We start from the raw sequence: 14675 nt of genomic DNA, 5'->3' as shown, positions 1-14675 counted from the left end.
TATCGCTACCCCCAGTCAGGCTTCCTTGACCCCCAACTCTTCCCCCATGCCCTTCCCCACTGATTTCGATGTACCGGGAGGCAGTGGGTGGGGTGGGGTGGGGTAGGAAACAAGGAAAAGACTCATCTGGAGTCCTGAAGAAGGGGTGGAGCTACTTGTAGTTGTTATCCTGACTTGCCCTTTGGAAGGCAAATCTCAACTTTTACTGAGCTGAACTGGAAGAAAGTCACAGGAAGCCCAGATTTCTAAATAGCCACCTAACAGGGTCCTCCTCACCAATGGGCCAGCTCCCAGTGATTCCTGGCAAGCGACTGGCCTCCAGGAGGAGGGCAGTTAGGGCCCATAAATCCCGTGCTGTCTGAGAGCAGTGAGGGAGAGCAGGGAGCAACAGCCCTCCCATGCAGGCAGCCTGGTCCACATTTCCCTGCAGGCCTGTGTAACTCAGGGCTCTGATACTGAGGCTCACACGCAGGGTGACTGGACTAGACAGTTGCCACAGTAGCTGTGGGCTCTTAGTTCAAGAAAGCCCCATGGCTTGCTGCTGCCACCTGAACACAAAGAGCCATTGTGAGGGGCCAGCCAATCTAGACCACAGACACACTGTGGCCCCTGTCACTCATTTGAGAAATGGAAAGACGCAGGCATAATGGGGCCACTGATGGACAAAGCAAACCTAGAGCTGGAACAGGTCATGGGAATACCTGTGCTTGTGCTGCACGGCGGCTTTTATGGTCTCCAAGAAAAGGAGAAATCACTGGGGAACATACTGCAGCTCAGCCTGGACTGTTGGCGGGACAGCTCCAAGACAGAGCTGCCAGCCCAGGCCAGCCAAACAGGGCTGGGACATGGATTCTGCCCCTGGCCCTTGGTCCAGTCAAGCCAGAAGAGAGGCAACTCCTCTGCAAATGACAGAATAAAAAGTGGCGAAGCTGGACTCACAAGTCAGGAACCTGAACACAGATGGATCGGAGGCATCCCCACTTCATATCCATACCCAGTCAAACCAAGGCCTCCTGCAGCTCCAAACCAGTCCAGTGCAGCCTCAGATGGGCCTCTCACGAGACACGCACTGTGGGCTTAAGCATCTCCACCTCCAGAGTGACACAGGCTCACACCAGCTGTCAACCCCTGCTGCTTGTTGCCATGATCGCCAAAGTGAGCCGGATTGATCTGCCCCTCCTCCTCCCCCAGGCGCTCGCCTCTCCAATTACCTTGTACAGGCAGCAGTGTGAGGAATGCTGATGGGCTCATTAGTCTGAGGGCCAGCCCACCCTCTCTGGCAGGCCCCAGCTCTCCCCCATCTTTGAAGAACTGTGAGCAGCTGGGCCAGGTGGGTCCCCTAAGGCAATGTGACTCGAGCTGTCCTGACATGAGAACCGGGCTGTGCAATGGCACCCAGCCTAACCCTCACACACTGAGGGACCTGCAGTGGGAAGTCAAACAGGACAAACACGGGAAGGTGGTCCTCAAGCCAACCCACTGACAGCGGGGCAGGGGCTTATGTTGACCTCCAGAATAGTGGCGCCTTGGAGGTCTCCAACAGGGCTCACAAAAGCGAAGCAAGGCCTTCCACACTCACCCATGGCCACGCTTCTGGCCAAGTCCAATTCAGCACCTCCTGAGAAAGCGATCGGGACCTCCCTGGTGGCACAGTGGTTAAGACTCCGTGCTCCCAATGCAAGGGGCCGGGGTTCGATCCCTGGTCAGGAAACTAGATCCCACATGCATGCCGCAACTAAGTGTTCACATGCCACAACTAAGGAGCCCATGTGCCGCAACTAAGGAGCTGGTGAGACGCAACTAAAGAGCCCTCAAGCAGCAACCAAGGCGCCCTCGAGCTGCAACTAAGGAGCCCACCTGCTGCAACTAAGGAGCCCACGAGCCGCAAATAAGGAGCCCACCTGCTGCAACTAAGACCCAGCACAACCAAATTAAAAAAAAGAAAGCGATCAACACATGCAGACCAACCCACCTGCTTCCCCAACATGCTCGGGCCTCTGGAGCCACATGAGTATGTCTGGCAGCCTCTGACTGACTGGCCAGGTAACATTCTGTTCCTCATATGCAGCCAAGTGAGGAAAAGAAAAACGGGAACTCCCTGGCAGTCCAGTGGTTAGGATTCCACTCTTCCACTGCAGGGGGCACAGGTTTGATCCCTGGTCGGGGAACTAAGATCCCACATGCCGCACGGTGGAGCCAAAAGAAAGAGAAAGAAAAATGGGCATGAGGAAAAAGGAAAATGATAAACTGTCATGCTCTTCAGTTTCCACAGCTCTAACTGCCAGCTGTGGGTAAAGGACAGACCTTTTGCCTCAGTATACTTGGGGCCAGATCAGGGACACATGTAAGCCTCAGGTGGGTGGCAGAAGGGACAGGCCCCAGGTACCACTTGGCCAGTCTCCTAGAGGCTTCCACCCATTTCTCGGCTGGCAAAGAGCATGGGGCATGAAAGGAACATCAAAATGTCAGTCGGCCTTGCCTCCAGACACTCAGGTCTCCCTGAGACCTGAGTGTGCAGAGGACAGCTGCAATACTCAGGGTGACAGCCCGCACCCTCCTGGCCACAAGTCAGTCTCGCATGAGCTGTGTGGGTGAGGGGTCCTGCCCCAAGAGGAGGACAAGAAGAGGCTGTAGGAGGAAGGGCATCACCTCCACCCTGTTTCTGACCATTGAGCTTGCCACCCTTCTGCCTACGCTGTAACCCCCAGAGTCCTTGCAGCTCGGATGCCTACTCCTGATGCTGTAACAGCAGAGAAACCAATAGGATAGAAGAAGGATCTCCCCCATGAGCACTTCCTAACCAACTTCACCCTCCTCATCGCCCTGCTTCCGTGGGACCAGTCACTCCTGGTGACACTCAGCAGCTGAATCCAACTCTCCCTTCAGAGGGAGGCACCAGACCAGAAAGGGCTTGCCACTCCAGCTCAGAGGACACACTTCCTCCCGTCCCAGTCTCATTCACTTGCTCTAGCTCTAATGTCACAAGGGCCTGGCAAGAAGAATGTTACTCAAGCTACTTCCATGGTCCTGCCTTGAGCCCCAGGGCTAAGGGAACAAGGGCTGGAACCAGCTCTCGAGGCCTAGGCTGTAGAGGGAGGAAGAAGCTGCTTCCTTCCAGCAGCAAACCCAGCTCACGGGGCTTACCCTAGACACCCTCTGGTAAGCAGGTCTGACGGCTCTCAAGTAAGGGGAGAAAAAGGCCTAGCGTCTCTTTGGGATGGCATCTGAGTGACAGATTGAAGGGCTGGGCTGGAAGCCCAGTGACCTGCGTTCTAGGTCTACCGTCTCGGCTGACCATAGAGAAATCACAGCCTCCTCACTTTTAATATGAAGGAGCTGAATGCAATGAATTCTAAGTCTCTTCCAGTTTATAAAGTCCTGGGTTGTAAGAAGATGGCTCCCCATCTTTTTTCCCCACTTGGCTGCACGTGAGGAAGAGAAGTAGACCATCTAACGTTTAAGCTGACTTGATGTCTTGATCTTTATGGGTTCTCTTCCAGCCCATGATGACACTGGGGAAGGTTCCGTGGCAGAGAAGGAAGCCCAGGCAAAGAGATGCTAGGGGAAGAACGGGGAGAAAGAAGCCTGGGCTTTGCTCCCATGACTCAGTTCTTCCCTCAGCTTTGTCTTAACATGTGCTTTCAGATCCAGCATTCCCACGTTCAAAGCCCTCCTTCCTGTACTGACATGGGCCTGAATGAGAGCAGAGACAAGGGCACAGAGGAAATTCTGGGAAATGGAACTTCAGGTTTACTCAGGAGAGCAGAACTATTAGTATGATAAGAACAGCACACTCTGATGTTAACCATGAGGAAAAGTGTTTTGAAAAAATCAGCACAATTAGACACTGTGGGGCTGTAGAGGCAGCATCTCCTCCTCTGGTCAAGACACTCACCATCCTGGTGTCTGGACTTCCAGACCAGGCAGTATCCACCGTGCTGAGACCATGCTGTGGGGGGGGGGGGGCCCTGAGCAGCAGAAAAGAGAAAGATGTTGAGGGAGAGAGGCTGACAGGAGAAAACGGAAGAAGATAGTAGAGGTTTAAAAAGAGGCAGAGGAGCTTCCCTGGTGGCACAGTGGTTAAGAATTCGCCTGCCAACGCAGGGGACACGGGTTCGAGCCCTGGTCCGGGAAGATCCCACATGCTGTGGAGCAACTAAGCCTGTGCGCCACAACTACTGAGCCTGCGCTCTAGAGCCCGCAAGCCACAACTACTGAGCCCACGTGCCGCAACTACTGAGCCTGCAGGCTAGAGCCCGCGTGCCACAACTACTGAAGTCTGTGTGCCTCAAGCCCATGATCTGCAACGAGAAGCCGCCGAAATGAGAAGCCCGCGCACCGCAATGAAGAGTAGCCCCCGCTCGACACAACTAAAGAAAGACCGCACACAGCAACGAAGACCCAACGCAGCCAAATATAAATAAATAAATAAATAAATTTATTAAAAAAAAAAAGAGGCAGAGAATCTCGAAGATAAAAATAAAATGAGAAAAGGCGTGACAACTTAAAGGATGGTAAAGCTGCATTCTAAAACTTGAGATGGGGGGCTTCCCTGGTGGCGCAGTGGTTGAGAATCCGCCTGCCAATGCAGGGGACACGGGTTCGAGCCCTGGTCTGGGAAGATCCCACACGCTGCGGAGCAACTGGGCCCGTGAGCCACAACTACTGAGCCTGCGCGCCTGGAGCCTGTGCTCCGCAACAGGAGAGGCCGCGATAGTGAGAGGCCCGAGCACCACGATGAAGAGTGGCCCCCGCTCGCCGCAACTGGAGAAAGCCCTCGCACAGAAACGAAGACCCAACACAGCCATAAATTAATTAATTAATTAAAAAAAAAAAAAAAAAAACTTGAGATGGGGACTTCCCTGGCAGTCCAGTGGTTAAGACTCTGTGTTTCCAATGCAGGGGGTGTGGGTTCGATCCCTGGTCGAGGAACTAAGATCCCACATGCTGTGCGGTGCGGCCAAGAAAATATTTTAAATTATTAAAGAAATGCAAATCAAAACTACAAGGAAGCATCACCTCACACCGGTTAGAATGGCCATCATCAGAAAATCTATGAACAACAAATGCTGGAGAGGGTGTGGAGAAAAGGGAACCCTCTTGAACTGTTAGTGGGAATGTAAATTGATACAGCCACTATGGAGAACAGTATGGAGGTTCCTTAAAAAACTAAAAACAGAATTACCATATGACCCAGCAATCCCACTACTGGGCATATACCCAGAGAAAACCATAATTCAAAAAGACACATGCACCCCAATGTTCATTGCAGCACTATTTACAATAGCCAGGACATGGAAGCAACCTAAGTGTCCATCGACAGATGAATGGATTAAGAAGATGTTGCACATATATACAATGGAATATTACTCAGCCATAAAAAGAAACGAAATTGAGTTATTTGTAGTGAGGTGGATGGACCTAGAGTCTGTCATACAGAGTGAAGTTAAGTTAGAAAGAGAAAAACAAATACCGTATGCTAACACATATATATGGAATCTAAAAAAAAAAAATTGTTCTGATGAACCCAGGGGCAGGACAGGAATAAAGACACAGACGTAGAGAATGGACTTGAGGACACGGAAGGGGGAAGGGTAAGCTGGGAAGAAGTAAGAGAGTAGCACTGACATATATACACTATCAAATGTAAAACAGATAGCTAGTGGGAGGCAGCTGCATGGCACAGGGAGATTAGCTCGGTGCTTTGCAACCACCTAGAGGGATGGGATAAGGAGGGTGGGAGGGAGACACAAGAGGGAGGGGATATGGGGATATATGTATGCATATAGCTGATTCACTTTGTTATACAGCAAAAACTAACACAACACTGTAAAGCAATTATACTCCAATAGAGATGTAAAAAAAAAAAAAGACACATGCACCCCAATGTTCATTGCAGCACTACTTACAATAGCCAGGTCTTGGAAGCAACCTAAATGCCTAACAACAGACGAATGGATAAAGATGTGGTACATATATACAATGGTATATTACTCAGCCATAAAAAGGGAACGAAACTGGGTCATTTGTAGAGACATGGATGGATCTAGAGACTGTCATACAGAGTGAAGCAAGTCAGAAAGAGAAAAACAAATATCGTATATTAATGCATATATGTGGAATCTAGAAAAATGGCACAGATGAACCAGTTTGCAGGGCAGAAATAGAGACACAGATGTAGAGAACAAACGTATGGACACCAAGGGGGGAAAGTGGCAGGGGGTGGGGGGAGTGGGGATGAATTGGGAGATTGGGATTGACATATATACACTAATATGTATAAAATAGATAACTAATAAGAACCTGCTGTATAAAAAATAAATAAAATTCAAAAAAAACCAAGAACAAAAAAAACAATGTCCTGGAACAGCCCTAGAAGGTTCTGGATTTCAGAGCTAGCTACATAATGGTCTCTTCTATCTCCACTCAAGGGTTCTGCTGAAGTGAGGTGATTTCCAGGGCCTAATCTGGCTTTTTTTTTTTTTTTTTAACTTCTTCCCATTCTAATTTCTGAGGCAGTTTGGATCCCTGGTGGCTGTCAGCATGTCACCCGTACTGTGGCCTCTGTCCCCAGAGGTTTGTGTCCCTGGAACCCTGGGTACAAAGGACTCGGCTCAGGGCAGGCACTAGGTCTACATGGGTTGGCAGGATGAGTGAAGAGACGAAGGTGACTCAGTCTCCTGCTCCAGGCTGGCCGGGCCATGCTGCAGCAAAGCTCAGGTCTGGGCACCACACTCGCACTGGGAGACAGAGAAACCTACGAGGAAGGAGAGTCTGGAGAGGCACGGCCGTGGGGTGTGGTTGGATCAGGTCACCTTTAACCACAGTGGGGGCAGGCGGGGGATGAGCGTGGGGGGTCATAAGCAGATTTAAAGAGGTCAGAATGTGGGAGAAACAAGAGCCCCAGCAGGTCCCAGAGGAACTCAAGGGCCTAGAAGCAACAGGGCCTGTGAAAGGGCAGAGCTATCCAGGTGGAGACAGACAATGGGAAGAGCAGGAGAGGGAGGGGACGGATAGGGCACCAGAAGCCACTCTGAACGCAACCCACAATATACCCCTTTGTTGGAGGAGACCTCAGCAGCGGGGGGTGGGAAACAGCAGTAATGAAAGGACCTTGGGATAACGAGATGCTGTAGGTGGTCGGAGCAAGGCGTTTTGGCAAAAATGCTAAATGCAACAATGTGGGGAGATGGGCATCTGTTTCTGCCACCACAGGAGGTGAGTGTGTAACCAGGGCAACAACAGCAGAGGGATGCCAAGAGGATGGGGCTCCAGGGAGCCAAGCAGTGGCCCAGGGGTGGCACATGAGCCTCTATCCACACTGGCCATGGGAACACGAGGCAATTAAAGGTATCCAGCAGAATCCAAGCACGAGCCCAGAAATACACCACCTGCCTCCTTGCATTCTGCTCTGCTGCCCATACACGTCCAGTCTCCAGCTCTCCCACGTCCCCCGGGCAGTCCACCCCATGGTTCTGGGGCAAGGTCCTATCCCTGCTCACCTGGCCGCTCCGTCAGAACATATGAAGCAGGCTGCATGAGCAGCCCCCACAGGCGCTGGCGCCCTTCATGTGGAGAGCACCAGAACACACCACATGCCCTGCACTTCATTTTATCCTCAACATCCCAGGGTAGAATGGCAAGTGTCAGAGTCACTTTAAGAAGCAGCAAACAGTTGGGATGGGAACGTAAATGTCAGCTCTGGCTCTGGGCACTCATCCTACTGCAGGGCTATCAGAACTACCACATGGTGTAACGCACAGCCCCTAAGCAAGTGCCCCTTGGCCCAAGTTGATGGATGGTCAGCCTGCAGCCCAGAGACCCACCCCTGGAAAGCCACCTCCCACCAACACAATCCCCCGGGAAGTGGCAGATCGGTCCTGCAGGTGAGCTTCGTCTCCCACCAGGATTCTGTCCTCCACCTGGCAGCACTCACTCTCCTGAACAAGGCTCTGTGAGAACCTTTGCCCAAGCCCACCTGTTCCTGGCACAGTCACCTGGGCTCGCCCACAGCTCAGAGACTGCCCAAGCAGAGGAGGGTGACAATTAAAAGTTGCTAAACGTGGCAGACAGCAAAGCTGCTGATGGCATCACTCTGTCATCATTCCCACAAGAGCCTCTTCATCCATCCTGCCTCTAGGAATAGAACTCTTGACAAAAGCAATAACGTTAGGCCCACAATGTCGCATTTCATGTCAAGTGAATCACAGAATCTCCAAGTTGGCAGGACCATAACAGTCCTCTAGTACGGTCTACAGATGATGACTCACCTTCTGTGTCACTCCTTTAGAAGCAGCTGCTCCAGGCCTCCCATGACAGGAAGCTCCCTCTTTCAAGGTGACTCTTTGTGTCTTCAAACTGCTCTCACACTCACACAGGCCTTCCTCACATCTGGCCAACATGTATCTCCCTATCACTTCCAACATGACCCTAGCTTGGCCCTCTCCACTCCAGCAACTCCAGTCACTGGATACAAATTCAGATTTCTCCTCTCAAAATCACCTGTCACAGGCTTTCCTTTCCAGAACTCTCTCCTCTTCCAAGATTCCTACATTTGCTTCTAAGCAGGTCTGTCCAACAACCCCCTAAGTGCATCTCCAGCAGGCTCCCCGCTTCTTCCTGGAGCCCAGCCCCAGAAGAGAACACTCCCAGCCAGCAGGAGCAGCCTAGTCTACCTGACAGTCACTTCTGGGTCCTTGCCCAGGGCCTCACCAGCAACCACTGGTGCTTCCCTCAAGAGAAGCAGGAGAAAGTATTGGGAGCATATGTATTGATACACATGCTGTCCTCAAGAACCTTACAGGCCGGGGAGGGAAAAGATGTCCACAGATGACAGCCTGGGAAAGTGCTGAAACAAAGACTCCAGCAACACGCTGAGGCATATGTGTCAGGGAAAGTAGACTGTGGGCATGGGAAGGCCAAGAACTCTGAAGCCAAGATGGCCTGGATTCAAATCCCAGGCCTGCCACCCTCTGTGAGACCCTGGACAAGCTACTTAACCTCATTAGCCTCAGTTTACTAATCTATAAAATGAGGGGATTATACCCACTGACAAGATTATTGTAGAGATTAGACATGCTGGGTGTAGAACCCTCAGACCTGTGCCTGGTACTCAGTAGGCTACACAATGGCAATGGTTGGCATGATTCTTAATGGAAGCAATCTTTGAATGGGATGATTGAGAGCCAGTCAAATTTCTTAGGCTGACATTGGGAACAGAGGGAAAATCCTGAGCACAAGCATAGTGTGAGGAGTGAAAGGAGCTAACATCTTGGGCCCATGGTGTGTAGGGAATGGGGTGGAGCGTGGGGCCAGGGCTGGGGGCTAGAGTGTCTAGAGTGTCAGCATTGTGGGGCAGGTGCTGAAGGAGGCCCCACTTGTGTGCATCCCTCCACTGCTGGGTCCCAGGTGGGGATGTCAAAGCAGGACTCTACATATTCTCCGGGGCAGAGCGCAGCTTGGGGTCCGTTCTCAATCTGCCTCGTAAGATGATGCTCCTCCTGCAGAGCTGCAGGACGGCTCTGCCCCCCAACTCCTTCTCTTTCTAAACTCTGGCTCACACGTACTATGTTGAGCCCACTCGCTAGAATCCTTGATCTGACCCAAACATCCCCAGGACACCAGGCTCCCCCATTCCAAACTGGGATTATTCCAACAGCCCCCAGTTAGTTTCCCCCCAGCTAGTCTCCCACAACACTTCCTGTTACATTTCCCCTTCACTGTCAAGAACCCAGAGGGCTCCCTCCCACCTAATGCTTGGAATCTCCAAATAATCCCTGGCACTATAGAGCTCCCAGCAACAAACACCAGGCCTGGCCCAGCCTCATCAACCTCTGCTCTGTTATTCCCAATCTCCTGTTTATTCTGGAGCACAGTGAGCAATATCCCCTTCTCTGAGCTTCCTCCTCCTCAAAGCCCACCTCCTGAAGGAAGTCCTCTATTCAAGTCCACAGAAACTACTGAGTCTGAAAGAGGGCTGCAGGGATAGAGCCCCTGGGAAACAAGCACACCAGACAGGGTGTGGTATACACGAGAAACCACTATAAGGGGGCAGGGTGCCTATTAGAAAGGCACCAAGTGCCATGGGACTTACTGTCAGGTGAGGAATGCACACCTCCAAACCTTGCTGAGTTCAAAGCGGGCAGTCCCTTATCTGCACAAGAAGCTAGATGGAAACACCTCCCTGAGGCTCTCAGACAGGGCCTTGCTTACTCAGAATGCCTTCACAAGGGCAAATGACCATCACACAGTAGAAGACAGATGGTTGGGTGAGGATGGGGGCAGGGCCCAGTCCTAAGAAGGGGGGCCAATCCACCACCTGACCTGCGCCCCATGGCCCATGTTCCAGACTGCCCAGGCCTGTGCTGGCATGTGCCTGCCAACAAGGGTACATTCTGTGGCCATTTCCTATTCCTAGTCCTTTCTCCCGGGCAATCTCAAGTTTCATGGGGATGGGGAACAGGCCTTCATGTCTCTCTGCATCGTCCCCAGTGCACTTACGGGTAGGCAATTACAAGCATAAGAGAAAGGTGCCTGGTCTCCAGCTCAGAGAGCCTGACCTAATGATAAGGCCTCCTTACCCAGGAAATACCCCAGACAAACTCCTCCCAATCCAGAGCTCTCTGCAGATGGTGGTGGAATCTCCTCTTGGGGTCTGCCAAGCTCCTGGTAACAGACAGGTGCCATCAGTGCTGGCCAGGGATTTGAATCTGGGACTGGAAACTGATGTTTTCAGCTTCAGATGAAGGGCATTGGGGGCCAAAGGTTGGGCAGTGCCCCCACACACACACCGGGAGCCCCAGACCCGTGCCACGTGATTCCAGCAGAGCAGGAAGCAGAGTCTCAGGACCCAGTCTGTGGCCACAATAGGAACAGGAAGCCTGAGTTCATTCCCCACCCTATTTATTTGTCATTCTCTCACCCTCAGATAATCAATAGCCAGTTAGCAAGACTCTGCAAGTTCCCATTAGATAAACTGCCTGATCAACAACTGCCAGAATCAGGAACTCTTGGGCAAACCTACATACTTCTGGAAAGAATCTTTCCTTTGTCAGCAACTCTTGGGAAACCTCCCTGCCTCCTGTAGCTAAGCTACACCACACAGAGCTCCAAGGAGGGCAAGCCAGGCAGGGCCCTGGCACAACACTGCCTCTGTGAGGTGGATTCTGGCTCTTCTGACCTGTGATGAAACCCAGCCCAAAGGGTGAGCAGGGCGGTGTCCGCTGTGACCACTGCATCACAGCCTGGGCTTCCCAGCCAGTCGGCGTTTGTTTTGTTGAATCCATTTGGAGCACAGAAGAAAACATGAAAAACTTTAGGGGAGAGCTGGAGAATGTCCCAGTTTCTCCTTCACCTGTGGTCAGCAGAGCTGGCCGGAAGAAGGTGGCTTCCCTCCCTTCCTCTCACCACCCTGAGGCACGTGACGTGGGGACCGCCTAGGGAAGGCCAGCCCCCATGCTCACAGGAGGGAAATCCTTGACTGACCCCACGACCATGTCCTGAAGCTGACAGGGAAGATGATGGAGCACAGGACCACAAGCACTGCAGGCACTTTGCCTTCATGAGACTCTGGGGCAACTCCTGTAGGAAATGCTGCTCTGGGCCAATTGGTTGAGACCAGGGAGGGCCCAGTCCAACATTCCTGGAAGGAAAGCTGGGCTGCAGAAGGGAGCTGGTCCCAGAGCTCCCTCCCCTCTCCATGGGTTGTTCAGGAGGCATGGATAGCAGTGCAGGCCTGAGAGGAACACTGTGGGGAGCACTCTGCAGGGGGGACTTGCGGAGGGGCCCTCACTGCCTTGGCAGAATCTTGTCATCCTGCAAAGCTTACCTCACCTCCCACGTAAAGCCATCACACATTCTTTTCTTCCCAACCTCCCCAAGAACATTCTATCCAGCTTGCTGTGCTCACCGTTTCCTGTGGTGAGCCTTGTCTCCTACCCGGTCAGCATCCTGTCTGTCAGTTCTTACTCTTTCTGAACCTCCCTTCAGCTGCCAGCAGTGCGGAAACCTAACAGGTCTTTTCAGGCATCAGGACTATCAGTGGATCCAAAGACACAAACTGATGGCCTGCTGGTTGAATTAGGGCCAGAAGTAAGCATGTGCTGGGTTAAGCACATGGTACTGCTTGATTATGTGAATTATACTTTAACACTTTAAGATCAGATTTTCTGGCTTCTCTTTAAAAAACTGGAATGTCTGGGTGCGTGGAGTCCGCCCTGCTCTGTGGCAAAACTGGGCAGAGATGAGCAGCAGCTGCTCCTTTAGACCGGGCATGGTCACTAGCTCGCCCTAGTCCTCTGGACCAGATGCTACGGATGCCCTGCCCTGCTTCCTCTCAGCCCACCTCTGGGCTCGCCTGCAGCTGCAGTGCTCATGTGCGTGCCGACGGCTTCCCATGGCCAGTGCCTGTATCTCTCTGCTTCTTTGCCTGAGGACTTTCTCCACCACTAGTTGGCATTCAGAACAGCCCGGAAGTGCCAGGGATTTAAAGCCCCTGCAAGGAAATTCTCGACTCATACAAGAGTCAGTGGATTAAAACCCACCCTCTTTCCTGCCCCTCAGTGGTACAATTCTGAGCACATTCCACATGATTATTCACAGGGTCCCCAGTGGAACTGAGTTCCAATGGCCCACAGTGGCAGTCCACTCCACTCCCTTTCTGCCTCACTTTCCCCACCCTTCACTTGTGCTTACTGGAATCACATTCCAATTAAACTATCTGCTCCCAAGTCCTTGTCTCAGGGCTCACTTTCGGGGAAATCCAAGCTAAGATACCCTACTAGTCTCACTTTACCATTTTTACATCATCTGTCTGGCCCCACGAACATGGCCCTGAGAGCACATGCCCCTGATTAAGGGCTGTAGGATAGGAGCCCCCACCCATCCAGGGGCCTCCCAACATCCCCGAGACAGAAGACTCACCTCCCCCGAGTAACTGTACTTGCCCCTGAGGATCTGCCGGTACAGCCGGGTGCGGTTGTCATCCTCAAAGGGCATGGTGCCACTGAGCAGGATGTAGGCGATGACGCCCAGCGCCCACATGTCGACTGAGTTGGTGTAGGGCTTGCGGACCAGGACCTCAGGGGCAATGTACTCGGGCGTGCCACAGGTGGTCTTCATCAGGCAGTCGTCACCCTTCTTGCGGGCACTGGCCAGGCCAAAGTCGGTGATGATGATCTTGGAGTCAGTGCCTGGGTGGTAGTAGAGCAGATTCTCAGGCTTGAGGTCTCGGTGTGTGATGCCCAGTGCGTGCAGATACCGGACGCCATCCAGTACCATCTGCAGCACTCGAGTGGCGTCACGCTCAGTGAAAGAACCCTTGGCGATGATGCGGTCAAAGAGCTCTCCACCAGTGGCCAGCTCCATCACCATGTACACGCGCTCCTGTGTCTCAAACACCTCCACCAGCTGGATGATGTTGGCATGGCGCACCCGGCGCAGCACACGCAGCTCCGACTCACACACCTCCCGCCCCTCCCGGTACTTGGTCTCAATCATCTTAATGGCATATGGCTGCCGGGTTGCCCGGTGCTCCACACGCACCACTCGGCTGAAGCTGCCTCGGCCAATCAGGGCTTTGATGTCGTACTTGGCCGTCACACGTGGGTCGAACTTGGCCCTGTACTTAGCCACCCTGGCCCTGCGTGGTGGTTCTGAGGGAGGCTCTGTGTGGCCGGTGGTGGGGGCACCAGGGCAGGGGTTTGCACCCTGACTGGCTTCTGGGAACCCAGCTTTGAGAGGGCCAACACTGTCCACCTCTGTAATGAAGTGCTTGTACACATCGCTCTTAGTGCCACTGAAGGGCTCCACCTTCTTGACCAGATCCAGCTGGACATCCTTGGGCGGCTCGGGAAGGACCTTGCTTGTCCCACAGCCCATCACGGACACGGGGGCATCCTCTCTAGCGAGGCTGGCAGAACCTGCTCTGCAGGCAGTGCCCCGTCTACACCTACACAGACAGAAGAAAGGAACTCAGCATAGCCAGGGACACTTCTGGAGGGATCCCAGCCATCCTCCTTACCCCCTCCCCCCTGGCCCTGGATAAACCTAGCCTTAAGACCTGACTCTGGTATGGTTCCCTGGAAGGGAGAATGGCTTTGGCCCCTGAGTGCTTGGAGCCCAGATGCCATGAAGGATCCAGATAAAAGACTGGGTCTGAGTTCCATGGTCTTGATGTACATCCCCCTGGATATAATTTTCATGCTGCTCTTCAACTCTGAAGAGGGGCAGGAACATGCACCAGGCTCAGCTGTCACTGCCTCCAACCTCCTCCCTACTCTCCCTGGGTCCCTTATCATAGTTGAAGTCCTATGTTTTTTAAAGGTTAAAATTATTCCTCTTATTACTCTGACTCATCTTTTCTGAAACGGGGGCGTGGAGTGTTGGAGGCCTGTTCTCCAACACTATCACCTACCAGGGTGTAGAAAGCCACTTCTCCAAGGCCTCCTCCCTCATGGATACCTTCCTGGCCCTCTAGGCCTCCTGCAGGGGTTGATCCCCCACTGCAACAACCCACCACCACCCACTGCTCTGGGCGCTGCCCTAACCTCACTCTTCCCTGGATGGCTCGCACTACTTTTCTAATGCACCATCTTCACCCTGGCAGTTTAACACCCTGTTCCAGGGTCTCTCACTTCCCCAGTTTACCACATAGATGGCTAAAATGCCACACAAGT

General features: G+C 52.7%; 1 protein-coding gene across 2 annotated transcripts in view; it reads right to left on the bottom strand.

The window, feature by feature from the left end:
- Positions 1 to 14675, bottom strand: part of PSKH1 (protein serine kinase H1) — a 29827-nt gene that overhangs the window by 3730 nt on the left and 11422 nt on the right. The window contains exons 2-3 of one of the 2 annotated variants that reach the window (XM_059904835.1): positions 12922 to 13948; positions 1973 to 2168 (exon numbers count right to left, since the gene is read on the bottom strand). In XM_059904835.1, coding sequence (XP_059760818.1) covers positions 1973 to 2168; positions 12922 to 13878 — 1153 coding nt within the window. In that variant the 5' untranslated portion in view covers positions 13879 to 13948. The remainder of the gene's footprint in view (positions 1 to 1972; positions 2169 to 12921; positions 13949 to 14675) is intronic. The other variant, XM_059904836.1, reaches the window with a different exon arrangement.

This window comes from Balaenoptera ricei, chromosome 19 (assembly GCF_028023285.1).
Source record: "Balaenoptera ricei isolate mBalRic1 chromosome 19, mBalRic1.hap2, whole genome shotgun sequence".
NCBI lineage: Eukaryota > Metazoa > Chordata > Mammalia > Artiodactyla > Balaenopteridae > Balaenoptera > Balaenoptera ricei.
Note: the sequence above shows the minus strand (reverse complement) of the source record. Positions and strands in the feature narration are given on the sequence as shown.